Below are 25,974 nucleotides of genomic sequence, written 5' to 3'. Positions count from 1 at the left end.
TCCTACCAAAACAGAGCCCGTGAATGGGCGACGAGCGGAATCTCCGCCTCTACATCCGTGTCGAAGAGTTCGATTGGTTTCTTTTGCCGTTAATCGCTTCTCCTGGTCACTAAGAGTGTGGCTGTCATCCCCTACCGTCATCTCTGCTGGTTCGTGCTTCCTGCGTTTTGATTCGTCTATTCCCTTGTCAATCCAACAAACCCCGCAATGCGATTGGACAACGGCACCCAAATCCCCGCCCCCAAGACCACACACCGCTATTTGTGTTAGTGGGCGAGTGCGCCGCGCCCTGACCCCGCCCCTCCAGCCGCGCACCGCGCTGTGATTGGTTTCCTGATGATTTCCCCGCCTCCCCCGCCCCGATCCGGCGCTCCTATTGGTCTGCCGGGCGGGGAGCGGCGCTGATTGACAGCGCGGCGCTGAGGAGGGAGCGCGGCTATGGAGGCGGTGCGGGCGCAGCGGCTGCAGCCCGGGGTGGGCGCCGGGCCCCGCGGGGCTCGGCCCGGCCTCACCGGGGCCCCCGCAGGGCTCGGACCGACACCGGCAGCGGGGTCGGGGTTGGGGCCGGGGCTGGGGCTGCCGCCGCCGCCGCCCCCGCTGGGTCTGCAGGGCCCCCCCGCGCCCCCCGGGACCGGGGCCGGGGCCGTGCCCGGGCCGCCCGCGGTGCTGCGGGAGGCGGTGGAGGCCGTGGTGCGGAGCTTCGCCAAACACACGCAGGGCTACGGCCGCGGTGAGCGGGGCCGGGGGGAGCTGGGGATGCCGAGGGACCGGGGGGAGGGTCAATTTTCCCTTATTCCGTTTTTTCCTTATTCATTTTCTTCACTTTTCCTTATTTCCATGTCTCTTTTCCTTATTTCCGTGCTTCATTTCCTTCCTTCCTCATCCTTCTCCTTTTCCTTCTTTGCATGCCCCATTTCCTTCCTTCCTCCCTTCCTTCCTCCCTTCCTTCCTCCCTCCCTTCCTCCCTTCCTCCCTTCCTCCATTCCTTCCTTCCTTCCTTCCTTCCTTCCTCCCTTCCTCCCTTCCTCCCTTCCTTCCTCACCACCTTTTCCTCCTTTCCATGCCACTTTTCCTTCCTTACCCCCTTGCTCCTTTTCCTCCTTTCCATGCCCGTTTCCTTCCTTTCCATGCCCCAATTCCTTCTTTCCATGCCCCAATTCCTCCTTTCCATGCCCCTTTCCTTCATTCCACACCCCAATTCCTCCCTTCCTTCCCTCCCCCTTTTCCTCCTTTCCATGCCCCAATTCCTCCTTTCCATGCCCCAATTCCTCCATTCCACACCCCAATTCCTCCCTTCCTTCCCCCTTTTCCTCCTTTCCACGCCCCCTTTCCTCCTTTCCATGCCCAAATTCCTCCTTTCCATGCCCAAATTCCTTCTTTCCATGTCCCTTTTCCTCCCTTCCTCACCCCCTTTCCTCCTTTCCATGCCCCAATTCCTCCTTTCCATGCCCTTTTCCTCCATTCCACACCCCAATTCCTCCCTTCCTCACCCCATTTCCTCCTTTCCATGCCCCAATTCCTCCTTTCCATGCCCTTTTCCTTCATTCCACGCCCCATTTCCTCCTTTCCTCACCCCCTTTCCTCCTTTCCTCACCCCCTTTTCCTCCTTTCCATGCCCTTTTCCTCCATTCCACGCCCCATTTCCTCCCTTCCTCACCCCCTCCTCCTCCCCGTTTACCCCTTCTCCTCTTTTCCACGCCCCATTTCCACCCCCCGGCCCGCTCTCCCTCCCTCCCGGCCGCTTCCCGCTCCCGCTCCCGGTGCAGTGAACGTGGTGGAGGCGCTGCAGGAATTCTGGCAGATGAAGCAATCCCGCGGGGCCGAGCTGCGCAACGGGGCCCTGGTGCTCTACGAGATGGTCCCGGCCGCCAGCCCCCCCTACGTCTGCTATGTCACCCTGCCCGGGGGCAGCTGCTTCGGCAGCTTCCAGGTACCGCCCCGTGAAAACCGCCAATCGCTTGTTTCTAGGATTTTTTTTTACCCCCCAAAGCTTAATAATAACAATAACAATAACAATAACAATAATAATAATAATAATAATAATAATAATAATAAAACAGTTAGTGATACAGTCAGACTAATGAAAATTTACGGTTAGGGTGTTGTAAATGCAGGCGATGCCAGTGAGAAGAAATGAGGATGTCTGACTCCAGTTCAGAAAGCTGGATGATTTCTTTATTATAACTATGCTATAATACATTAATATACTATTTAAAAGAGATACTAAAACTACTTGTTCTATCATCTCTAACTCACAACCCGTGAACCTCTCTGAGAGTCCAGCCACAGGTGGATTGGGTTGGGTTGGATTGGACTGGATTGGGTTGGATTGGGTTGGGTTGGGTTGGATTGGATTGAATTGGATTGGGTTGGATTGGATTGGGTTGGGTTGGATTGGACTGGATTGGATTGGGTTGGATTGGATTGAATTGGATTGGGTTGGATTGGATTGGGTTGGGTTGGATTGGGTTGGGTTGGATTGGACTGGATTGGATTGAATTGGATTGGGTTGGATTGGATTGGATTGGGTTGGGTTGGATTGGACTGGATTGGATTGGGTTGGGTTGGATTGGGTTGGGTTGGATTGGATTGGGTTGGGTTGGATTGGATGGATTGGATTGGATTGGACTGGATTGGGTTGGGTTGGATTGGATTGGGTTGGATTGGATTGGGTTGGGTTGGATTGGGTTGGGTTGGGTTGGGTTGGATTGGATGGATTGGGTTGGATTGGGTTGGGTTGGATTGGGTTGGGTTGGATTGGATTGGGTTGGATTGGACTGGATTGGATTGGGTTGGATTGGATTGGATTGGATTTGCCCTCAGGCTCAAACAATCCTCACCAGAATCCAACCAAACAATCACCCCCAGGTAAACAATTCTCCAAGCACATTCCACATGGGAGAAACAAGGAGCAGAAACAGAAATTGTTTTCTCTTTCTTTCTCTCTGTGCTCCTCTATGAAAAATCCTGAGGGAGGGAGAAATGTGCTTGCCACATTAGGACAATTACAAGACAATAAAAAGCAAAGAATTTCGGACGTCCGGGTGTTTTTGGGCACTGAGCTGCCGAAACCATGCCTTGTGAACAAAGGAATAACCCTAAAAAGCCATAGCCTGTTGCATATTCATATATCTCATACATGATGCATCAATTCCTTGCAAATTCAGATTTTTTTCTGGTTTTTGTCAACTCCTTCCCCTTAATCCTGGTGGTTCCATAAAGATGGAGAGAAGGTGGAAGAATGTTTCTATTTTCTGATAAGGAGGCTGTAACTCTTTATGTGTCCTGTGGCTGTTATCTCTGCAAAGAGTTTCTTGATTATCTCATCTCTTTCTTGAGCTGGTAAAAAAACCCTACATCACAGAGTTTCTACTTTTAACATTACATTATAACCTAAAACTATATTTAACACACTACTTAAGAGAATGAATACAACATAACTTTCTAACATTACACATGTAATATTCATTGTAATATTTGCAAAAAGCCAATCATAAAATATGCATTTTTCACACACCCCCACCCCCGTTTCCCAAATATTTCGTCCCCTCCTGGGTGTTCTCCTCCCTGCATCTGCCTCCAAACCTCTTTAGTTGCAAGGAAATTTAATTGCAAGTTGGTCCTGGGCCGTGAAGTCCCACCAGATGCTGATCTGGGAAGATTTTTCTGTGGATTGTGGGGTTTTGGTGTTCTTTATTCCCTGTACTGGAATTTGGGGTGAATTTGGAACCACTTTGCCTCTGTAAAAATGAATTAAATCCAATTAATCAACAACGCAGTGGGAGATTCTGAACCTCTTTTGGTTCTGTCCCAAAACCCTGAATTTGGGGCGAATTTGGAACCACTTTGCCTCTGTAAAAATGAATTAAATCCAATTAATCAACAACGCAATGGGAGGTTCTGAACCTCTTTTGATTCTGTCCCAAAATCTGGGATTTTGGGTTGAATTTGGCACCACTTTGCCTCTGTAAAAATGAATTAAATCCAATTAATCAACAACGCAGCGGGACGTTCTGAACCTCTTGATTCTGTCCCAAAATCCTGGAATTTGGGGCGAATTTGGGACCACTTTGCCTTTGTAAAAATGAATTAAATCATGTTAATTAAACAATGCAACTGGAGGTTCTCAACCTCTTTTGGTTCTGTCCCAAAACCCTGAATTTGGGGCGAATTTGGGACCACTTTGCCTCTGTAAAAATGAATTAAATCATGTTAATTAAACAATGCAACTGGAGGTTCTGAACCTCTTTTGGTTCTATCCCAAAACCCTGAATTTGGGGTGAAATTTGGAACCACTTTACCACTGTAAAAATTAATTAAATAAAATTAATTAAACAACGCAGAAGGAGGTTCTGAACCTCTTTTGATTCTGTCACAAAATCCTGGAATTTGGGGCGAATTTGGAACGACTTTGCCTTTGTAAAAACGAATTAAATCCAATTAATCAACAACGCAGCGGGAGGTTCCGAGCCTCTTTTGGTTCTGTCCCAAAACCCTGAATTTGGGGCGAATTTGGGACCACTTTGCCTCTGTAAAAATGAATTAAATCATGTTAATTAAACAGTGCAACTGGAGGTTCTGAACCTCTTTTGGTTCTGTCCCAAAACCCTGAATTTGGGGCGAATTTGGGACCACTTTGCCTCTGTAAAAATGAATTAAATCATGTTAATTAAACAGTGCAACTGGAGGTTCTGAACCTCTTTTGGTTCTGTCCCAAAACCCTGAATTTGGGGTGAATTTGGAACCACTTTGCTCTGTAAAAACGAATTAAATTAAATTAATCAACAACGCAATGGGAGGTTCCGAACCTCTTTTAATTCTGTCCCAAAACCCTGAATTTGGGGCGAATTTGGCACCACTTTGCCTCTGTAAAAACGAATTAAATCATGTTAATTAAACAATGCAACGGGAGGTTCTGAACCTCCCGTTCCTGGCGCTCGGGGGGGTCCGTGGGGGTCCTGGGGGTGTCCCCGCTGTGGCCCCTGTGTGACGCCGTGGCCCTGTGTCCCCAGTTCTGTCCCACCAAGGCCGAGGCGCGCCGGAGCGCGGCCAAGATCGCGCTGATGAACTCGGTGTTCAACGAGCACCCTTCGCGCCGCATCACCGACGACTTCATCGAGAAGAGCGTCTCCGAGGCCCTGGCGTCCTTCAACGTGAGCGCGGCTCTCGGGTTCTGTCCTTTTGTTTTTTTGGGTCGCATTCAGCCCTTCCCTCACCCTGAAATGGGGTGGCTTAGAGGATTAACTTAGAGGATTAACTTAAGAGAATTAAGAATTTAAAGAATTTTAATGCAGTTTTCACGCTCGTGTGCAGGGTGAGGCAATACAGACAAATGTGATAATTCGCACCTGTCACAATCAGAAACCAACTATTTCTAATTTCTAAACTTTTTTTCTAATTTCTAAACTTTTTTTCTAATTTCTAGACTTTTTTCTGATTTCTAAACTCTTTTTTTCCTAATTTCTAAACTTTTTTTCTGATTTCTAAAATTTTTTTCTAATTTCTAAACTTTTTTTCTAATTTCTAAACTTTTTTTCTGATTTCTAAAATTTTTTTCTAATTTCTAAACTTTTTTTCTAATTTCTAAACTTTTTTTCTGATTTCTAAACTTTTTTTCTAATTTCTAAACTTTTTTTCTAATTTCTAAACTTTTTTTTCTAATTTCTAAACTTTTTTTCTAATTTCTAAACTTTTTTTTCTAATTTCTAAACTTTTTTTCTAATTTCTAAACTTATTTCTAATTCCATTTTCAGTCTCATGTTTAGGGTGGGACAATACAGATATTAAAATTGACACCTGTCACAATCAGAAGCCAACTATTTCTAATTTCTAAGCTTTTTTTCTAATTTCTAAACTTTTTTTCTAATTTCTAAACTTTTTTTTTCTAATTTCTAAACTTTTTTTTCTAATTTCTAAACTTGTTTCTAATTCCTAAATTTATTTCTAATTCCGTTTTCAGTCTTGCGTGAAGGTTGAGGCGCTACAGATAAATATTAAAGATATAATTAATATAATATAATGTTATATAATGTTATATAATGTTATATAATGTTATATAATATAATATAATATAATATAATATAATATAATATAATATAATATAATATAATATAATATTATATTATATTATATTATATTATATTATATTATATTATATTATATTATATTATATTATATTATATTATATTATATTATAGTATATTATATATAGAATATAAGAGAATATAAGACATATATTTTCTCTCATATGAGAAGAACAGCAAAACAAAAAAACACCAACTGCAGGTTGTTTTTAATATTTGGCCATCATTATTTATCTCCAGCTCCCTAAAGCTTCCCATGCCAATTCTGGGAAAACTTACCCAGCTTTTTCTCTCTCTGTCATCCACATGTGCCAGCTCAGCCCGTGCTGGCATCAGGCTCTCCTGAATCCCGCTGGGAACTGCAGGATTGGGAATTCCCAGGGGTGGGAATGGCAGCTCCATGTCTGGAATTTCTCTGCAGGGCAACCGAGAAGAGGCGGATAATCCCAACACCGGGATCGGGGCCTTCCGCTTCATGCTGGAGTCCAACAAGGGAAAATCCATGCTGGAATTCCAGGTGCTGCTTCCAGTTTGTGCTGATCCTGTTCCTGGGTTGGTTCAGGGATGTTTGGGTTGGTGTCCCACGTGGGTTTTTTTTAGTTTTTTCCCCCCGGGAAATGAACTCGGGGTTTCATTCTGATCGGATTCGGGGTAATTCCGGTACCGCCCTTGGAATTGGGTTTCTCGCTGTGATATTTCCAAATGTCCTAATTGCAGTGGTCCAGTTAATTAGTGGGATTCATCCCCGAAAGCGGGGGGGAGCGAGAGCTCCCCACAGGATGGGAAGATGTTCCCCCCAAAGTGGAATTTGGGGTTGGGATTGGGAGTCCGTGGTGTCGTGACCCCAAACCACAGTCCTTGTATCCCACTGGAATGTGGGAAGAACATCAGGACAAGGGGAGGCTTGAGATGCCAAGGGAAGGTTCTGGAAGGTGGATCAGGATTAGGAGAGTAGCTGGGAATGGAGTATCTGCTCCCATGCAAATACACACAATTCTACAATTGTGTGTACAATTGTGTATACAATTATAGATATATATTTGTATATACAATTATAGATATATATTTGTATATACAATTATAGATATATTTGCAAAGCAAACATTCACAGGGGACATTCTCTTAGTGAGCCCCCACTTTAGAGAGTCACTGCATTTAAATTCTATTATTTTCCTTTATTTTATTATTAAATTTTATTATTTTCCTTTAATGTAGAGTTCCCTAATGAGGTGCCTAAATCACTATATTCTATCACTCTGCTGCTGTGAGCATTTATGAGAGTTTATTTCCATGCATCAGAGAACATTTTATGCTGCCAACCTTCCAAAACACAGAAGTGGGAGTCACCCAGCTCTGAGCAATCCCAGCCCACGCAGAAATGGTGGGTTTTGTATTTTTAAACCTTCCCCTTTTTTGTATTTTAAACTATCCCAGGAGCTGATGACAGTTTTCCAGCTGCTGCACTGGAACGGGAGCCTGAAGGCCATGAGGGAACGCCAGTGCTCACGCCAGGTGAGTCCAGGGCTCCTTCCCATTGCTGAGCTTCCCCCGACGCCTTGGGAAGGACAGCTGACCCAGATCTCAGGCCCAAGAGCATAAATTATGTGGGTTGAAGAGAGAAGAACAAGAAAAAATGGGAATTCATGGGCTGGAGCTGTAATTGGACAATGAACTCCAATTTGCAAATGGAGCAGAACTTAAAAAAGTGAGAGACCTCGTGACCAGTTGTGCATTTTGTGACCATTTTGGGTCCATTTTGTGACCATTTTGGGTCCATTTTGTGACCATTTTGGGTTCATTTTGTCACCATTTTGGGTCCATCTTGTGTTCATTTTGTGACTATCTTGGATCCATTTTGTGACCATTTTCTGACCATTTTGGATTCATTTTGTGACCATTTTGGGTCCATCTTGGGTCCATTTTGTGACCATCTTGTGACCATTTTGGAGCTCTCACACTGCCCAAGGTGCATCCATTGAGGAGATCCTTTTAGTAAATCCCTACTTAATGAATAAACTCTGCCTAACCTCTGTCCTAGCCCAACCTTCACAAAGCATCATTCCCTTAAACTTTTTTTTTCCCAACCTTAACAATTCCATCGCCTCCCACAAGGGTTTTTTTCCCCAAACCTTAACAATTCTCTGCCTCCCATTCCCACCAGGAAGTCCTGGCTCACTACTCCCACCGTGCTCTGGACGATGACATCCGAAACCAGATGGCCCTGGACTGGGTGAACCGGGAGCAGAACATTCCAGGAGCCCTTTCCCGGGAGCTGGCGGCCACCGAGCGCGAGCTGGACGAGGCCCGGCTGGCCGGGAAGGAGCTGAGGTTCCACAAGGAGAAGAAGGACATCCTGCTGCTGGCAGCTGGCCAGCTGGGCTCAGCACACTCCTCTGGCTGCTGAACCCCAAAATCCCACCCCAGGTGATCCCAAAATTACTTTCCCCAATCCCGGCCCGTTTGCACATTTGAAAGAAATTTAGGGAAAAAGCTCCTGAATGGGTTTTAGCAAGTTTCATTCTGGGTTTTAGAGCTGCTCCTCGTTCCTTCATTACTCCTTCATTAGCTCCTTATTCCCTAGGGAATTTTTACACTCCTCTGGTTGCTGAACCCCAAAATCCCACCCTTGGTGATCCTAAAACCCTTCCCCAAATCCCATTTGCACGTTTGAAAGAAATTTAGGGAAAAAAGCTCCTGATTTTAGGAAGTTTCATCCTGGTTTTTAGAGCTGCTCCTCATTCCTTCATTGCTCCCTTGAGAGCTCCTTATTCCCTAGGGAACTTTTTATTCCCTCATTCCCTACAGATTTTTTTCCTGTCCCTTATTTTTGGGGTTCAAAACAACCCCAAAACATTGGATCCCCTCCCTCCTGCAGCAGAAGGGGACCAATTAGAGCTCCTTGATGAGCTCCTTAATTAAATGAGCAGATGCCAACGTGTGCAATATCCAGATTTAATTTTGGAATTAAATCTGGGATCAGCCTGCAGCATTCCAGTCCCAAGCACAGCAGGGATCTGCAGTTCCCCCCTGGAATTGCCCTGGCTGTAGCCAAACATCAGCATTGGAAGGTTGGAAAAATCTTGGAGAGTTTGTGGATGAGGGAGGGATTTGCACTAATCATTCCTTATCCCTTGTATCCATATGGAATTTAGACTATATTTACCTTTAAAACCCCTTTTATGGCATGGAATTGTTCAAACAGCTCCCAAGAAAATGTCAATTTATCCATGGAAATTTCCATTTTGCTCCCCTTTTCCCCAGCAGACTGGGAATACAAACTGAATTCCAAGCCGGAATTCCTTTTTTCACCCCAGCTTTTAGAGCTTTTCCCACTTCTTATCCCCTGCAGATTCCACTGTTCCCACCCTCCTCCTTCCCTCTGCCTGACCACGGGATATTCCAGCAATAATCTTTGTTTTTAGGATAAAATTGGAATAATTCCATTATCTGTAGGTACCCCATTTTTGTATCCACATCCTAACGAGCCTATTTTGGGGGTTTATATATTTTTTTATGCTTTCTACAAACACTATTAACGTTTGATGTCGCTGGAAATTGGATTTTAAAAGGGATTTTTTTTGGGGGGTGGGGGGGTTGTGGGGTGTCATTTTCCTGAAATGTGGGGAAAAAATTAATTTAGGAATAACATGGAGTTAATCAATTCTGCACATAAGGGAATCCCTGAAGCTCCTCCCAGCACTTCCAGTGGTTTTGTGCTCCAAATAAACAAATCCGGGAGGACTTTGGGAGTTCCATCGCTGTGGAATTAAAAAATAATAATAATAAAAGGGAAGAAAAAGAATAAAAATAAAATATTCCATTGCTTGCGGGATCAGGGCGCCAGTTTTGGAGGCTCTGGATCTCCGTGGAAGGCGTAAAATTAACAAAATTGAAATTTTCTCAGTATGGAGAAAGTCGTGCTCCTTGTTGAGGCGGTGGAATTACGGGATAAACACTGCTGTGGATTTTATACAATAAACCCAGCGATTTTGGTTAACTTTGGTGCTCTTGCTCATGTTTTTTGGGGCGGGGGGGGCAGTTGTGCCCAAAAACTGCTTTGAGCTGCTTTAGTGTGGGGTTCAAAATTCCCAGGGTTGGAAATTCCCAGAGTTGAAAATTCCCGGGGTTCAAAACCTGGCATTGAAAATTCAATTCCCGGGGTTGAGAATACCTGGGGTTGAAAATTCCCAGGGTTCGAAATTCCTGGGATTCAAAACCTGGGGTTCAAAATTCCCAGGGTTGGAAATTCCCAGGATTGGAAATTCCCGGGATTCAAGACCTGGGGTTGAGAATTCCCAGAGTTCAAAATTCCCGGGGTTGAGAATTCCCGGGATTCAAGACCTGGGGTTGAGAATTCCCGGATTTCAAAATTCCCGGGGTTGAGAATTCCCGGGATTCAAAACCTGGGGTTCGAAATTCCAGGGGCAAAGAGAACCAGCCCGACCTTCTCACTATGGCGGCAAGACCTCGTGACCTTCTCAGCATGGCGGAACGGGCACTTCCGCCCAACGCCCTCCTCAAAATGGCCGCGCCCATACGTTCGCCACACTCCCTCCTCAAAATGGCCGCGCCGGTACTTCCGCCATATTCCCTCCCACTTCCGGCGCGCTCCCGGCGTGCCCCGGTACTCTCGGCAAGATGGCGGACGTGCTGGATCTTCATGAGGCGGGCGGCGAGGATTTCGCTATGGACGAGGACGGGGACGGTGAGCGCGGGGCTGGGGCGGTAGCGCCCGGCCCAGAGCGGCCCCGCCGAGCGATCCGGCCGGGTCCCGGCTCGGCGGAGCCGCTCCCGCCGCCTCTGGCCGCGTCGGCCTCAGGGACAGCCCCGGGCCGCGGCGGGGGTTGCTGTGGTTGTCAGGGGGCTCCTGCTCGGTGCTGGGGGGTCATTTCCAGCTTGGGGGGTCCTGCCCAGCCCAGGGGTCATTCCCAGCCCAGTGGTCATTCCCATCCCAGTGGTCACTCCCAGCCCAGTGGTCACTCCCAACCTGGGGGTCATTCCCAGCCCAGTGGTCATTCCCAGCCCAGTGGTCATTCCCAGTCCAATGGTCATTCCAAGCTTGGGGGGTCATTCCCAGCCTGGGGGCTTACTCCCAACCCAGTGGTCACTCCCAGCCCAGGGGTCATTCCCATCCCAGGGGTCATTCCCATCCCAGTGGTCACTCCCATCCCAGTGGTCACTCCCAACCCAGGGGTCATTCCCAGCCCAGTGGTCACTCCCAGCCCAGTGGTCACTCCCAGCCCAGTGGTCACTCCCAACCCGGGGGTCATTCCCAACCCAGGGGTCATTCCCAGTGGTCACTCCCAACCCAGGGGTCATTCCCAGCCCAGGGGTCACTCCCATCCCAGGGTTCATTCCCAACCTGGGGGTCACTCCCATCCCAGTGGTCACTCCCATCCCAGTGGTCACTTTTATCCCAGTGGTCACTCCCAGCCCAGTGGTCACTCCCATCCCAGTGGTCACTCCCAGCCGGGTTGAGGGCTCCCTGTCCATCCCAGGGGGGTCCCAGCTCCTGCTGACCCCCCAATCCCCCCCCGCCACCCCCCAGAGAGCATCCACAAGCTGAAGGAGAAGGCCAAGAAGCGCAAGGGCCGCGGCTTCGGCTCAGGTGAGACCCCAAACCCCCCCCCAAACCCTTTCCCGGGCGCTCTGGGTGACCCCTAAAGTTTGGGGGTCCCTTTCTTCCCCCCCATTTTTCCCTCCTTTGTTTTTCCAGAGGAAGGATCCCGCGCTCGGGTGCGCGAGGATTACGACAGCGTGGAGCAGGACGGGGACGAGCCGGGGCCACAGAGATGTGAGGGGGATTTTGGGGACCTGCAGGGCTTCCAGGGGGGCTCCCCTTCCCCTCCCCTCACTCCCAGGATTTATTTTAGGGCAAACCCAAGCTGGGGATTTGGGGGAAATGCTCCTTCCTTGGCATCCCAAGTGTCACCAAGGAAGGGATTTCTGGAATGGGATTTCTGGGATGTGCCCAGATCTCCAAGGATTTGGGGGCTCTGGGCCTTCATCTCCCTTTCCAAGCTGTGAAAAATGAGCGATTTTGGGGTGACAAACCCTTCCCACCACAGCAAAGAGGAATTTGGGTCATGCTGGGATGATTTTTCCCCAATTTCCCTGGGTCAACCCCCAAATCTCACCCCTGACAGGGCCACAGAGATGTGACGGGGATTTTGGGGACCTGCAGGGCTTCCAGGGGGGCTCCCCATCCCCTCCCCTCACTCCCAGGATTTATTTTAGGGCAAACCCAAGCTGGGGATTTGGGGAAATGCTCCTTCCTTGGCATCCCAAGTGTCACCAAGGAAGGGATTTCTGGAATGGGATTTCTGGGATGTGCCCAGATCTCCAAGGATTTGGGGGCTCTGGGCCTCCATCTCCCTTTCCTAGCTGTGAAAAATGAGTGATTTTGGGGTGACAAACCCTTCCCACCCCAGCAAAGGGGAATTGAGGCCAAGCTGGGATGATTTTTCCCCAATTTCCCTGGGTCAACCCCCAAATCTCACCCCTGAGGGGCTCCATGTCTCACCCCTCCCCAGATTTGGGGGTGTAAAGCTCTGTGACCCCCCCCTCTTTTCCTGCCCAGCCGTGGAGGGCTGGATCCTGTTTGTGACAGGGGTGCACGAAGAGGCCACGGAGGAGGACGTGCACGACAGATTCGCCGAATTTGGGGAGATCAAAAACATCCACCTGAACCTGGACCGGCGCACAGGATACCTCAAGGTGGGCAGGGGGGCACTTTTGGGGACCCCCAAGCTCCATCTCAGCCTGGGGGAGGCTCCAGGGTGGGAGGTGCCAGGGGTGCACCCCAAAACTGAGCCAATTCCGGGGGTTATGGGAGTATCTGCACCTCAAAATTGATTTGTTGGGAGGTTCCTGCATCCCAAAACTGAGCTGGGGGTTGGGCTGGGAGCTGGATTCCCCCAGTGCCTGGGGTCATTCCCAGTCCTAAACTTGGGGTTTCAGGGGGTCCATGCACCCCAAACCTGAGCTGGGAATTTCCTCAGTGCCTGGGCTCATTCCCAATCCTAAACTTGGAGTTTCAGGTGTCTGTGCACCCCAAATCTGAGCTGGGCTCATTCCAGTTCCTAAACCCAGAGTTTCAGGGGATCTGTGCACCCCAAACCTGAGCTGGGCTCATTCCCATTCCTAAAACCTGGGGTGTCAGGGGTCTGTGCACCCCAAACCTGAGTTCCCCCAGTGCCTGGGCTCATTCCCAACCCTAAGCCCGGGATGTCAGGGATCTGTGCACCCCAAATCTGAGCTGGGCTCATTCTCATTCCTAAACCCGGGGTGTCAGGGGTCTGTGCACCCCAAACCTGAGCTGGGCTCATTCCCATTCCTAAAACCTGGGGTGTCAGGGGATCTGTGCACCCCAAACCTGAGTTCCCCCAGTGCCCAGGCTCATTCCCAACCCTAAACCCGGGGTGTCAGGGGTCTGACAGTGGGCTGGACCCCAAACCTGAGCCTGGGCTCCTTCCCAACCCCGATCCTGATCCCGTCCCACCCCAGGGCTACACGCTGGTGGAGTACGAGACGTACAAGGAGGCGCAGGCAGCCATGGAGGGGCTCAACGGGCAGGAGCTGATGGGGCAGCCGGTCAGCGTGGACTGGTGCTTCGTCAGGGGCCCCCCCAAGGGCAAGAGGAGGTGAGGCAATCCCAGGGAATCCCAGGGAATTCCTGGAGCTGGGAATGGGGGGGGCCTGTGGGACTTCCCTGGGCTAGGGGAATGGGGGAATTCCATGCAGCGCTAGGGGGTGGTGGGGTTAAAATAGGGATGAAGGCCCCAAAATGCCCTTCTCATGGACTCCTTCCTTCACTCTTCTCTCCATTTCCTGTCACCTTTTCCGCCATTTCCTGTCACCTTTTCCCCCATTTCCTGTACCCTTTTCCTTCCCTTTCCCCTCCTTTTTCTCTTTCCTCCCCCTTACTTCCTTTTTTCTTTTTCCCTCTTTACTTTTCCCATTCCCTTATCCTTTTTCCCCCTTTCCCATTTTCTTTTTCCTCCCTCTTCCTTCCCTTTTCCTTTTTCTCTTTACTTTCCCCATTCCTTTATATTCTTTTCCGTTTTTCTCTTTTTTCCCCCTTCCTTCCCTTTCCCTTTTTCTTACTTTACTTTCCCCATTCCCTTATCCTCTTCTCCATTATTCTCTTTTTCCTTTCCCTGTTTTCCTCTTCCCTCCTCCTTCCTTCCTTTTCCCCTTTTCTCTTTACTTTTCCCATTCCCTTATCCTCCTTTCCCTTTCCCCCTTTTCCTCTTTCCTGCCCCTTCCTTCCCTTTTCCCTCTTCACTTTCTCCATTCCATTATCCTCTTTTCCCTTTTCCTCTTTCTTTTCCCTTCCTTCCATTTTCCCTTTTCTCTCTTTACTTTCCCCATTCCCTTATCCTTTTTCCCTTTCCCCATTTTTCACTTTCCCCTTTTTTCCCCTTTTTTCCCCCCCTTTTTCCCCCCCTTTTTCCCCCCTTTTTCCTCCCTTTTCCCCCCTTTTTTCCCCTCTTTTCCCCCATTTCCCCCCCCCTTTTTTCCCCCTTTTTCCCCCTTTTCCCCCCTTTTCCCCCCTATTTCCCCCCACTTTTTTCCCCCTTCCCCCCTCTTTTCCCTTTTTTTCCCCCTTTTTTTCCCTTCCCCACCTCTTCCCTGTTTTCCAGGGGCGGGCGCCGGCGGAGCCGCAGTCCGGACCGGCGCCGCCGATGATGGATCCAGACCTCCACCCCTTTGTGTCCCACCTCCAAACTGGGAGGAAACTGGGCAAACTGGGCTTTGTACACGGCCTCGAGGAGCCAAACCAGCTCCATCCCCTGGGGGAATTCGGGTTTTATGGAATTTTATTGTTTTCAAAGGACAAATATGAGGGGGAAGCAGCAGTTTCTGAGGGCTGGGGGGATTTCCCTCAGGTTTGGGGGATCTCTCCCAGCCCCCCATCCCAGAACATCCCAGGAGTTTTTTTTCCATGCCCCAGGCAAACCTCCATCTCCCATGGTATTTATCCCACCTGGAAATTCCTTGTTTTGTGTCAAATAACAAGATTTTGTCTAAGTTTGTCTTCTTGTTCTTTGCTTTTCATTAAAGCTCCCTAAAATCCATTAAATTTCCCTGAAAAAATCCCTCCCCATCCAGGCGGATGGATCCCCGAGGATCCTGGGGATCCCTCCCAGTCTGGCATTAGAACAACTCAGCTCTTGGAAAAAATACATTTTTTTTTCCTTAAAACAGGGGGGACCCAATGGGGTCCCATATGTGCCAGCATCCAGCTGTGCCCCCCAAGCCCACAGATGTGCCCACCACCCCCTACACTGCGGGGAAACCAGACCCTGGGGGGAAAAAGCTGCTGGGAAGATGAGGCAGGAGCAGGATGAGGCTATGGGGGGACCCTGGGAAGTTGGGGTGCACCCACCAGCTCCCCGAATTCAGGCTCGTGCAGAGTTCGTGCCGACAGAGGGATGGAAGAGCTGACCCTCAGCAGGGTTCAGAGGGGTCCTGGCTTTGGGGGATGGGGGTCCCCAAATCCCTGGGTGGGACTGGGGGGGGGTCCCTAAGAGCCAGGCCCCCCGCAGAAGGCGCCGAGGTGCCGCAGGGCCTCCGGCTGCATGGAGTGCCGGCGGAGCAGCGCTCGGGGCGGCAGCGGCGGCAGCAGCCCGGCCCTGCCCGGCCCGGGCGGCTCCGGCGGGAGCGTTCCGGAGCCGCGGCGCTCCGGCAGCCCCGCCGGGTGCCGCAGCGGCCCGGGAGGGGTGGCTAGCTCGGGGTCCCGCCGCAGGGGTTTGCCCCGCGGAGGATCGGGGGCCCAACGCCCCACGGGGGGCACCCGTTCTGCCCAGGTGGCTCCCGGCAGCCCCGAGACCTCGCGTCCCTCCACGCTGTGGCGGCGCGGGCGCAGCCGCAGCCCCTCCAGCCCCGCCGCCAGCCGCTCCGGGGGCACCGATGTCCCTTCCAGCGACCCCCGTGGCCCTTCAGGAGAACCCCACGACCCTTCTGAGGGGCCCCGCGTCCCCTCCAAGGGTCTCCGTGTGCCCTCCGGGGGTCCCCGCATCTCGTCTAAGGCTCTCCCTGCTCCCTCTGCGGGTCCCTGTGTCCCTTCCTGGGTCCCCTCCGAGTGTCCCCGCATCCCCTCCACCCCCGGCGCCGCCAGCCCCCAGGGCTCCGAGTTCAGCCTCTTCAGCTGCCGCTTGGGCCCGGCCCGGGAAGGTTCTGGAGCGGGAGCCGCGGGCGGGAAGCGGAACACATCGCGCTCCTCGTCCCTCCCGCCGGCCCCCGGCGACGCCGCCGCCCGCACCTGCACCTGCGAGGGCGACGCGCACAGAGCGGGCGACGGGGGCGAGTTCAGGTACTGCCGGGTGGTCTTGGTGCCGCGGGGCGACGTGGCCGAGGTGATGATGATGACATCGCGCCCGCGCTCCCGACACGCGTCCAGCAGCACCTGCAGCGTCTCCCGGTCCCCGCGCTCCAGGGCGTAAACCAGCGCCGAGCCCCCCGCGTAATCCCGGGCGCTGGGGTCGGCCCCGTGGGCTAGCAAGGTGGCCACCACGGCCGGGCCGGCTCGCTCGGCGCAGGCGTGCATGAGCGCCGTTTTGCCGGCTTTGTCGGGGATGTTGGGGTCGGCGCCGTTCTCCAGCAGGTACTGAACCATCCGCGGCTGCTCGGGCGGCTCGGCGTAGCCGGCCCGGCACGCTGCCATCAGCGGCGTGGTGCCCGCGGCGTTGCCTTCGTTGATGTAGGCTCCCCCTTCCAGCAGCAGGCGGGTGAGGCGGAATTTCCCTTGGGATACGGCGCGCAGCAGCGCCGAGCCCTCGGCCGGGATCATGGGGAGCCCCCCCGGTGGCACCGCGGCGCTGGGCATGGCCGGGCTCGCGGGGTGGAGGGCAGGGACGGGGGTGGCACTCGCTCACTGCAAGGGGGAGAGGGTGCGGTGAGACCCCCCGGGATGGGCTCAGGGTGAGACTCCCCAGCGTGAGACCCCGGAGTCCCTCCAGGATGGGGTGTTCCCCCCTCCGTGCCTCAGTTTCCCCAGCAAGGGGAGGGTTGCCGAGCTCTCCAGGCTGTGTCCCCTCCGCCCGCACCCCCAAACTCCACCTGCCCCTGCCGACACTCCTCAAATGCCTTCCTCCTGCACCCCCTCCTCATCCTCCTCCCGCTCCTCCCTTTGCCCCACCCGCTTCCCCTGCCCACAGCCCCATCCCGACCTGGACTCCTACACCCTGCGGGTATCCCCATTCCTACGGGTTCCCCAATCCCTGCGGGCACCCCATCCCTGTGGGCACCCCATTCCTGTGGTCACCGCAATCCCTGCGGGCACCCCGGTCCCTGCGGGCACCCCAATCCCTGCGGGTTCCCCGATCCCTGCGGGTTCCCCAATCCCTGCGGGTACCCCGATCCCTGCGGACACCCCAATCCCTGCGGGTTCCCCAATCCCTGCGGGCACCCCGGTCCCTGCGGACACCCCGATCCCTGCAGGTTCCCCAATCCCTGCAGGTTCCCCGATCCCTGCAGGTTCCCCAATCCCTGCAGGTTCCCCGATCCCTGCAGGTTCCCCAATCCCTGCAGGTACCCCGATCCCTGCGGACACCCCGATCCCTGCGGGTTCCCCGATCCCTGCAGGTTCCCCAATCCCTGCAGGTTCCCCGATCCCTGCGGGTTCCCCAATCCCTGCGGGTACCCCAATCCCTGCGGGTACCCCGATCCCTGCCCGCACCCCATCCCTGCCCGCACGGTTCCCATGGCGACGCCCGCTCATCCCGCTCCGACCAGCCGGGAGAATGCGGGAGAATCCAGCACCTTCCCTCTCCCCTCGGTCCCCTGAGCCACCCCCGAGCCCGAGCCTGGGGGCTGTCCCGTCACCCCCCCCCTCCCAGCGGGGACCCCCCCCCCCCCCATCCAGCCCCTCTCCATCCCCATTTTACCGTGGCCACCGGAGCGTGGGGTCCCTCGTCCCGGTTCGCACGGGGACGGGGCTGTCGGGGACAGCGGCCCGCGGCCGCCATCCCGGCCTGCCGCCGGTGAGGCGGGGGGGGGGCGGGAGGTGATGTGGAGGGTCCCCCCCCCCCCCCTCCCGCAGCGCTATTTTTGGCAGCTGCCGGCGCGGGGTGTGGGGGGGTGGGGGCTGGAGCGGGATGAATCACCCACGGCGCATCCAGCGCCCGGCCCTGCGTGGGAGTCAGCAGCGGGGACCGGGGGCTGGGGGGCACGGGGGGGGCTCTCGGGGGGCAGCGGGGCTGGGGGCGGCCGTGCAGGGCGGCTGGAGCATCGGGCATTGGGGGAGGCCAGGGGGCAGCGGGACTGGGGGCTCCAAAGCAGGGGGGCTGGGGGCAGTGGGGCGGCGGGACCGGGGGGCGCAGCACGGCCGGGCTGGGGGCCGGGGTGGCACGAGTACCGGGGGGCGAGGCAGCCCAGGGCAGAGGGGCTGGGGGATCCGGGCGTGGGGGGCAGAGAGACCTTTTGATCCCCTTTTGATCCCCTTTTGATCCCCTTTTGATCCCGTTTTCATCCGTTTTTCATCCGTTTTTTATCAGTTTTTTATCCGTTTTTCATCCCCCTTTGGATCCCCCCCCCCCCGTTCCCACCCCGCGCCCCCGGCCCCGCCCCCTCCATTGAGGCGTGCCTAGGCCACGCCCTCCGCTCTGACACGCCAATCAGCGCGATGCTTGCGCACAAGCTCCGCCCCCTCCGCGCGGGGCGGGGCCGCGGCGGCCGCGGACACGTGGGGAGCGACTGCGCTTGCGCGGAGCGGCACCGGGAGCGGCACCGGGAGCGGGACCCGGACCGGAACCGAGGATACGAGGGGACATCGGCACCGGGACTGAGGTACGAGGGGCCATCGGAAACGGGAATGTCACCGGGACCGGGGGAGCGGCACCGGGACCGGGGGAGCGGCACCGGGACCGCGGGTACGTGGGGACATCGGCACCGGGACTGGGAGCACGGGGGGACATCGGGACCGGGAGAGGTACCGGGAGCGGCACTGGGGTCGGGGGCACGAGGGGATATCGGCACCGGGACCGGGGGACCGGCACCGGGAGTACGAGGGGACATCGGCGCCGGGGGGGCCACCGGGAGCACCCGGGAACGGGGATGGAGACGGGGTCCGAGACCGGGAGCCACCGGGGGAAGCCATCGGGACTGGGTGGTGCGCACAGAGACAGGAACCGGGACTGCGGGAACGGGGCCAGGGGGACACACCGGCACCGGCACCGGACCGAGGGGGGAGCTGGGCTGGGCAGCGGCACCGCGGGGAGGGGGGAACGGACGGGAACGGGACTTGGGGCATCACCGGCAGCGGGCAGGGCAGAGCTGAACGGAGATGTCACCGTGTCCCCGTTGCCCCCAGCGGCCCGCGGCTCTCGGCATGGCGGGCCGGGGCCGCGGCCGGGGCCGGGGGCAGATGACGTTCAACGTGGAAGCTGTGGGCATCGGGAAGGGGGACGCGCTGCCCCCGCCCACGCTGCAGCCCTCGCCGCTCTTCCCGGTGAGTTCTCCGGGAATTTGGGCATCCCGGGAATTTGGGCATCCCCGGAATTTGGGCATCCTGGTGAGAGTTCTCCGGGATTTTGGTCATCCCAGTGAGAGTTCTCCGGGAATTTGGGCATCCCGGGAATTTGGGCATCCCGGTGAGAATTTGGGCATCCTGGTGGGTTCTCCAGGAATTTGGGCATCCCAGTGAGAATTCTCCAGGAATTTGGGCATCCCGGTGGGCTCTCCGGGAATTTGGGCAACCCGGGAATTTGGGCATCCCTTTGGGTTCCCCGGGAATTTGGGCATCCCCGGAATTTGGGCATCCCGGTGGGTTCTCTAGAAATTTGGGCATCCCTTTGAGTTCCCCGGGAATTTGGGCATCCCAATGACTTCTCCAGAATTTGGGCATCCCTTTGGGTTCTCAGGGAATTTGGGCATCCCGGGAATTTGGGCATCCCAGTGAGAATTCTCTGGGAATTTGGGCATCCCTTTGGGTTCCCCGGGAATTTGGGCATCCCGGGAATTTGGGCATCCCGGTGAGAATTCTCCGAGAACTTGGGCATCCTGGTGGGTTCTCCGGGACTTTGGGCATCCCAGGATTTTGGGCATCCCTTTGAGTTCTCAGGGAATTTGGGCATCCCGGTGACTTCTCCAGAATTTGGGCATCCCAGTGGGTTCTCTGGAACTTTGGGCATCCTGGTGACTTCCCCAGGAATTTGGGCATCCCTTTGAGTTCTCAGGGAATTTGGGCATCCCGGGAATTTGGGCATCCCGGTGAGAATTTTCTGGGAATTTGGGCATCCCTTTGGGTTCCCTGGGAATTTGGGCATCCCGGTGGGTTCTCAGGGAATTTGGGCATCCCGGTGAGAGTTCTCCAGGAATTTGGGCATCCCTTTGAGTTCTCCAGGAATTTGGGCATCCCGGGAATTTGGGCATCCCGATGAGAATTCCCCGAGAATTTGGGCATCCTGGTCAGAATTCTCTGCGAATTTGGGCATCCCTTTGCGTTCCCCCGGGCATTTGGGCATCCTGGTGGGTTCTCCGGGAATTTGGGCATCCCGATGAGAATTCCCCAGGAATTTGGGCATCCCGATGGCCCTGGGTGCCCCCGCCCACCCCAGCCGTGCCTCCCCCCCCCCCCCCCCGGCAGGCCCTGGAGCGCCGCGCCGTGCCCCTGCCCGGGGGCGAGGAGTGTGAGTACATGCTGGCCCTGAAGCAGGAGCTGCGCAGGGCCATGAGGGGGCTCCCCTACTTCGTCAAACCGGGGGCACCCCGCAGAGGTACCGGCCCCTGACCCCCCCCGTGTGCCCCTGACCCCCCCCGTGTGCCCCTGACCCCCCCCGTGTGCCCCTAATGGGTTGGGAATGGATTGGGAAGGGAGCCCATCCCAGTCCTCCCCACCCTGCCCTCCCATTTTATTCCCCCTAATTTATTCACCCCCATTTTATTCCCATTTTATTCCCCCTAATTTATTCACCCCCATTTTATTCCCATTTTATTCCCCCCAATTTATTCACCCCCATTTTATTCCCATTTTATTCCCCCCAATTTATTCACCCCCATTTTATTCCCATTTTATTCCCCCCAATTTATTCACCCCCATTTTATTCCCCCCAATTTATTCACCCCCATTTTATTCCCATTTTATTCTCCCATTATATTCCCCCCCATTTTATTCCTCCCATTATTTATTCCCCATTTTACCCCCCCATTTTACCCCCCCATTTTATCCCCCCCATTTTATTCCCCCCATTTTATCCCCCCACTATTTATTCCCATTTTTTATTCTCCCATTATATTCCCCCATTATTTGTCCCATTTTATTCCCCTGTTTTATCTGCCCCATTTTATTCCCCCGTTATTTATTCCCATTTTTTATTCCCCCCATTTTATCCCCCCATTTTATTGCCACCATTTTATCTGACCCATTTTATTCCCCTCATTATTTATTCCCATTTTTTATTCCCCCCATTATTTATCCCCATTTTATTCCCCTGTTTTATCCCCCCGTTTTATCTGCCCCATTTTATTCCCCCATTATTTATTCCCATTTTTTTATTCCTCCCACCGTGTGTCCCATGGGTGTCCCCAGGGATGGCTGTCCCCTAAATTCCCCCTCAAAGTCTCCCCAAATCCCCGCCAGAATATCCCCAAATCCCCCCAGAGTGACCCCAAACCTGCCCAGAATGTCCCCAACCCCCCCCAAAACATCCCCAAATCCCCCCCAGAGTGTCCCTAAACCCCCCAGAGTGCCCCCAAATCCCCCCAGAGTGTCCCTAAATCCCCCCCCAAAGTGTCCCTAAGTCCCCCCAGAATGTCCCTAAATCCTCTAGAATGTCCCCAAATCCCCCGGAATGTCCCCAAACCCCCCGTACCCCCGCAGACATCGAGCGCTACTCCGACAAGTACCAGCTCTCCAGCCCCGTGGACAACGCCATCGACTGGAACCCAGGTGGGGGGACACGGGAGGGGACCCGGGGGGGGGGACACAGGAGGGGTCCTGGAGCTTTTTTTTTGGGTGGGGGCTCCCCAACCTCCTGTTTTGTCCCCCCCAGACTGGAGGCGGCTCCCGCGGGAGTTGAAGATCCGCGTGCGGCGGCTGCGGAAAGGCAGTGAGTGACAACTCCCTGTCCCCACCCCGTGTGTCCCCTCCCTGTCCCCACCCCCCTCTTCTGGTTTGAAAGCAAAACCAGTGAGAGACTCCCAAGTGAGAAATTTATTAGGAAAAAGGGGGAAAAAAATTATTATTATTATAGAATAATTTATAATTAAAATATAAGAGAATAATTTAAAATCTAATTATTATAATAGAATAATTTATAATAAAAAGATAATAGAATCATTTGTAATTAAAATATTATAATAGAATAATTTAAAGAAAAAAAACCACAGAGTCAGAATCCAACCTGACACCCTTTTTGGTCAGGGTGTGGAATGGAAATCGGTCAGGAAATTGGAATGGCTGCATTCCTCCTGGTTCTCTTGGAGCAGTGATCCTGTGGGAGGGTGTTCTGAAGATCCAGTGGGAAAACCCAGCTGTTCCTCTTGGGAATCAGCAGAAAGGCTGAGTCTGGTGTCCCAAAATCTCAGATTTTATCCAGTTGGGAATGCTTGGCTCCCCCCATCTCACTGTAGGATGCTGTAAATTTTATCAGCCATGCAGTGACATTCGATAGCCCATTAACAGCAGATGTCTCTAGGGGGAGGATTGGTTTGTGGAAGAGATAAATAAAACTGCCCAATTAACAGGAGATAACAGCCATACCTCCAACAGATGGCAAATAGAATAAATATTTCCTTGCAATCTGGGACACTTTGATCAGAGCAGTGATCCTGTAGAAGGGTGTAGTCTTCCTCTGAAGATCCAGTGGGAAAACCCAGCTGTTCCTCTTGGGAATCCGGTGGAAAGGCTGGGTCTGGTGTCCCAAAATCTCAGATTTTATCCAGTTGGGAATGCTTGGCTCCTCCCATCTCACTGTGGGATGGTGCAGCTTTTATCAACCGTGCAGTGACGTTCGATAGCCCATTAACAGCAGATGTCTCCCCAAGGGGAGGATTGAAAGAGATAAAGAGATAAAGAAAAATTAACAGATTATCAATTAACAGAACTGCCACACCTCTAACAGATGGCAAATAGAATAAATATTGCAATCTAGGACACCCCCCTTGTCCCCCAGGGGGGGTGACAGTCCCCTGTGCCTCCCCCCAGGGACCGCTGCCCTCGTCCCCAAGCAGCGCGTGGCACTGGACAAGGAGGAGGCTCTGAAGAAGCTGGAGGTACGGAGGTGAAGGTGGATTTTGGGGGTGGATTTTGGGTTTTTTTTCTCCTCCCTGGTAACTCTCTCTGAGCCCCGCAGAGCCTGGAGAAGAAGGAGGAGGAGGTGACATCAGAGGAGGAAGAGGAGAAGGAGGAGGAAGAAGAGGGAAAGGAGGAGGAGGAAGAGGAGTACGATGAGGAGGAACATGAAGAGGTGAAAAGGGGGGGACATTGGGGGGGTTGGTGGGTGCTCAGGGGTCCCCGGGTGTCACCGTGTCCCCCCTGTGTCCCCACAGGAGACCGACTACGTCCTGTCCTACTTCGACAACGGGGAGAGCTTCGGCCCCGACAGCGACGATAACGGCGACGAGGCGGTGTACTGACCCCAAAAAGGGGGACACCCCGAAAACGGGGACACCCCAAAAATGGGGACACCCCGAAACGGGGACACCTCAAAATGGGGACACCCCGAAACGGGCATTGCCCCACAGCCCTGGCACCCCATCCCCAGGTTGTGGGGCACCCCTGTTATCCCTGTCACCTCCCCAGGACAGTGGGGACACCCTTGGGGACATTGGGGTCCTTGTCACCTCCCCAGGACAGTGGGGACACCCTGTTATCCCTTGGGGACATTGGGGTGCTCTCACCTCCCCAGGGGACACCCTGTTATCCCTTGGGGACACTGGGGTCCCTGTCACCTCCCCAGGGGGCATTGGGGTGCTCTCACCTCCCCAGGACAGTGGGGACACCCTGTTATCCTTTGGGGACAATGGGGTCCCTGTCACCTCCCCAGGAGACATTGGGGTGCTCTCACCTCCCCAGGAGACACCCTGTTATCCCTTGGGGACATTGGGGTCCCTTTCACCTCCCCAGGACAGTGGGGACACCCTGTTATCCCTTGGGGACACCCTGTTATCCCTTGGGGACATTGGGGTCCCTTTCACCTCCCCAGGACAGTGGGGACACCCTGTTATCCCTTGGGGACACCCTGTTATCCCTTGGGGACATTGGGGTCCCTGTCCCCCCCCCTTGGGGTCGCGGGGTCCCCTGGCCGCCTGTCATTCTCCGTGCCACCACCAGGTGGCGCCGGTGCTCCAGGCCCGGAGAGTGGGGGCGGGACCCCCCCCCAAAAAAAATTTTGGGGCTTTTTTTTTTTTTTTTGGGTGGATTTCGTGTGAATTGAAGAGGATTTGGGTATTTCTGCCTCAGCTCTTGGTGCTTTTCGCGTGGAGGGGGGTTTGGATAAGGGGGTTACCAGGACTATAAATGGGGAAAGGGGTTTTGGGGGGGATGAAATGTGGGGTTTTTGAGGTGGAAAACGCGTTTCTATGAAGAAGGAAAAGGGTTTTTTTTTTGGGGAGGGAAGGTTTTACGGGGAGAGGAAGGTGGTTTTTTTTTTGGGGGGGGTGGAAAAAGTGGTTTTTGGGAGATAAAGTTTTTTTTGGGGAAGAAGGGTATATTTTTGGGTGGGAAGGTGGATTTTTGGGGGAGTAAAGGTATAGTTTTGGGGAGGGAAAGGTGACTTCTTGTGGGTCAAGACATCTTTTTGGGGGAAAAGATGTATTTTTGGGGAGGGACAGGTATGTTTCGGGTGGAAGGTGCATTTTTGAGGGAGGAAAATTTGGTTTATTGTGGAGGAGGTGTTCTTGCGGGGGGGCAAGGTGTATTTTTTAACAATATTTTAGGGTTTTAGGGCATAAGGTGGATTTTGGGGGAGGGAAAGGGAGTTGTTTTTTTCCAGGGGTGAGTTTTTGGAGTGAGGAAAGGTGGATTTTTTGTGGGGAGAGACATTTTTTGATGGGGAGACAGCTCTTTTTTTGGGGTGGGGGATGTTTTTGTGGGGGTGAAGATTTTGGGGCGGGGGGAGGTGATGTGGGGAAGTGCACTGTGGGGTTTTTTAGGAGGAAGGAGTGTTTTTTTCTCACAAGGAGGTGTTTTTGTGCCGCAGGATGGGGGCAGGGGCTGCTCACATGAGTGTCACATGCTGGCCCCTCTCCCCCCCCCCCCCCCGGCCATTTCCTGTTTGAAGCCACGAAAACTCCAGAAAATGTGAATTTCCTGCTGCTCCCATGCCCTTTTTTATCCCTGCTTCCCTATTTCCAGGCATCTGTGGGAACCCCAAAGCTTTTAGGGGGTGAGGTCTGTCCCCCCCCGAGCCTGGGGAAAGATTTGGGACTGGGCAAAGTGCCCAAATCCCTTGGATACACGTCCCCCACGTCTGCGTGCCTCAGTTTCCCCGGTACTGCGGGGCCTGCCCCACCTTTGTGGGGTGCCCTGGTGCTTCCACCCTGATCCCATCCCGTATTTTCCACCCCATTCCGAGCCTGGAGCTTCTCACTGCTCCCCTGCCAGTGCTCCCAGTTCAGCCCAGGCCCTTTGGCCCAGTTGGAACTGGGCAGGAATTCCGGAATTCCGGAGCCGAGAGCTGCCCTGGAGGGGGACCCCCCCCCCCCAAAAAAAAAAAAAAAAACCCAGGGAGGAACCCCCAGATCCGTGTGGATCCTGCTCCGGAGCTGCTCTGGCACAGAAGCCAGGAGGAGCGGGGGAGGTTTATGGCCTTAATTAGCTTAATTAGAGCTGTAAACTGCGGCGGGGGGGGAGCCCCACGGTTTGGGCTCGGGGGGTGCCAGAACCTTTTCCAGGGGGGGGAAAATCAACAATTTTAGTGGGGGGGCAGCAGGGGATTGGGAGTGT

At 53.8% G+C, this 25,974-nt stretch overlaps 4 protein-coding genes across 4 annotated transcripts; 3 read left to right on the top strand and 1 right to left on the bottom strand.

The window, feature by feature from the left end:
* Positions 1–438: 438 nt before the first annotated feature.
* LIX1L (limb and CNS expressed 1 like) lies at positions 439–10,080 on the top strand. Its single transcript, XM_053967219.1, has 6 exons — positions 439–730; positions 1,767–1,930; positions 5,013–5,153; positions 6,505–6,600; positions 7,518–7,595; positions 8,245–10,080. Exons 1-6 carry the CDS (start codon positions 439–441, stop codon positions 8,485–8,487), a joined length of 1,014 nt encoding a protein of 337 aa, XP_053823194.1. The 3' UTR covers positions 8,488–10,080.
* A 629-nt stretch (positions 10,081–10,709) lies between these two features.
* Positions 10,710–15,116, top strand: RBM8A (RNA binding motif protein 8A). Its single transcript, XM_053967139.1, has 6 exons — positions 10,710–10,788; positions 11,632–11,691; positions 11,800–11,877; positions 12,664–12,800; positions 13,590–13,726; positions 14,729–15,116. The coding sequence occupies exons 1-6, from the start codon at positions 10,722–10,724 to the stop codon at positions 14,772–14,774; spliced, it is 525 nt and encodes a 174-aa protein (XP_053823114.1). The 5' UTR covers positions 10,710–10,721; the 3' UTR covers positions 14,775–15,116.
* On the bottom strand, positions 14,888–18,069 carry ANKRD34A (ankyrin repeat domain 34A). Its single transcript, XM_053967137.1, has 2 exons — positions 17,975–18,069; positions 14,888–16,962 (listed from the first exon to the last, which is right to left on the bottom strand). Exon 2 carries the CDS (start codon positions 16,912–16,914, stop codon positions 15,613–15,615), a length of 1,302 nt encoding a protein of 433 aa, XP_053823112.1. The 5' UTR covers positions 16,915–16,962; positions 17,975–18,069; the 3' UTR covers positions 14,888–15,612.
* A 395-nt stretch (positions 18,070–18,464) lies between these two features.
* POLR3GL (RNA polymerase III subunit GL) lies at positions 18,465–24,014 on the top strand. The gene is made up of 8 exons (XM_053967138.1): positions 18,465–18,875; positions 19,399–19,536; positions 20,674–20,803; positions 21,907–21,975; positions 22,079–22,135; positions 23,233–23,300; positions 23,381–23,494; positions 23,577–24,014. The coding sequence occupies exons 2-8, from the start codon at positions 19,417–19,419 to the stop codon at positions 23,661–23,663; spliced, it is 645 nt and encodes a 214-aa protein (XP_053823113.1). The 5' UTR covers positions 18,465–18,875; positions 19,399–19,416; the 3' UTR covers positions 23,664–24,014.
* The last annotated feature ends 1,960 nt before the right edge of the window (positions 24,015–25,974 follow it).

The sequence above is a fragment of the Vidua chalybeata genome, chromosome 29, assembly GCF_026979565.1.
Source record: "Vidua chalybeata isolate OUT-0048 chromosome 29, bVidCha1 merged haplotype, whole genome shotgun sequence".
In the NCBI taxonomy this organism is placed as follows: domain Eukaryota; kingdom Metazoa; phylum Chordata; class Aves; order Passeriformes; family Viduidae; genus Vidua; species Vidua chalybeata.
This window is presented reverse-complemented; position numbering and strand designations above follow the sequence as displayed.

Excerpts from the sequence above, each read along its gene's own strand:
- POLR3GL (XM_053967138.1), top strand. The coding sequence starts at position 19,417 with ATGGCGGGCCGGGGCCGCGGCCGGGGCCGGGGGCAGATGACGTTCAAC. Across the intron at positions 22,136-23,232 it reads GCGGCGGCTGCGGAAAGGCA|GGACCGCTGCCCTCGTCCCC; the intron begins GTGAGTGACAAC and ends GCCTCCCCCCAG. Across the intron at positions 23,495-23,576 it reads ATGAGGAGGAACATGAAGAG|GAGACCGACTACGTCCTGTC; the intron begins GTGAAAAGGGGG and ends GTGTCCCCACAG.
- ANKRD34A (XM_053967137.1), bottom strand. The coding sequence starts at position 16,914 with ATGCCCAGCGCCGCGGTGCCACCGGGGGGGCTCCCCATGATCCCGGCC.
- LIX1L (XM_053967219.1), top strand. The coding sequence starts at position 439 with ATGGAGGCGGTGCGGGCGCAGCGGCTGCAGCCCGGGGTGGGCGCCGGG. Across the intron at positions 5,154-6,504 it reads AGGCCCTGGCGTCCTTCAAC|GGCAACCGAGAAGAGGCGGA; the intron begins GTGAGCGCGGCT and ends ATTTCTCTGCAG. Across the intron at positions 7,596-8,244 it reads AACGCCAGTGCTCACGCCAG|GAAGTCCTGGCTCACTACTC; the intron begins GTGAGTCCAGGG and ends CATTCCCACCAG.
- RBM8A (XM_053967139.1), top strand. The coding sequence starts at position 10,722 with ATGGCGGACGTGCTGGATCTTCATGAGGCGGGCGGCGAGGATTTCGCT. Across the intron at positions 11,878-12,663 it reads CGAGCCGGGGCCACAGAGAT|CCGTGGAGGGCTGGATCCTG; the intron begins GTGAGGGGGATT and ends TTTCCTGCCCAG. Across the intron at positions 12,801-13,589 it reads GGCGCACAGGATACCTCAAG|GGCTACACGCTGGTGGAGTA; the intron begins GTGGGCAGGGGG and ends GTCCCACCCCAG.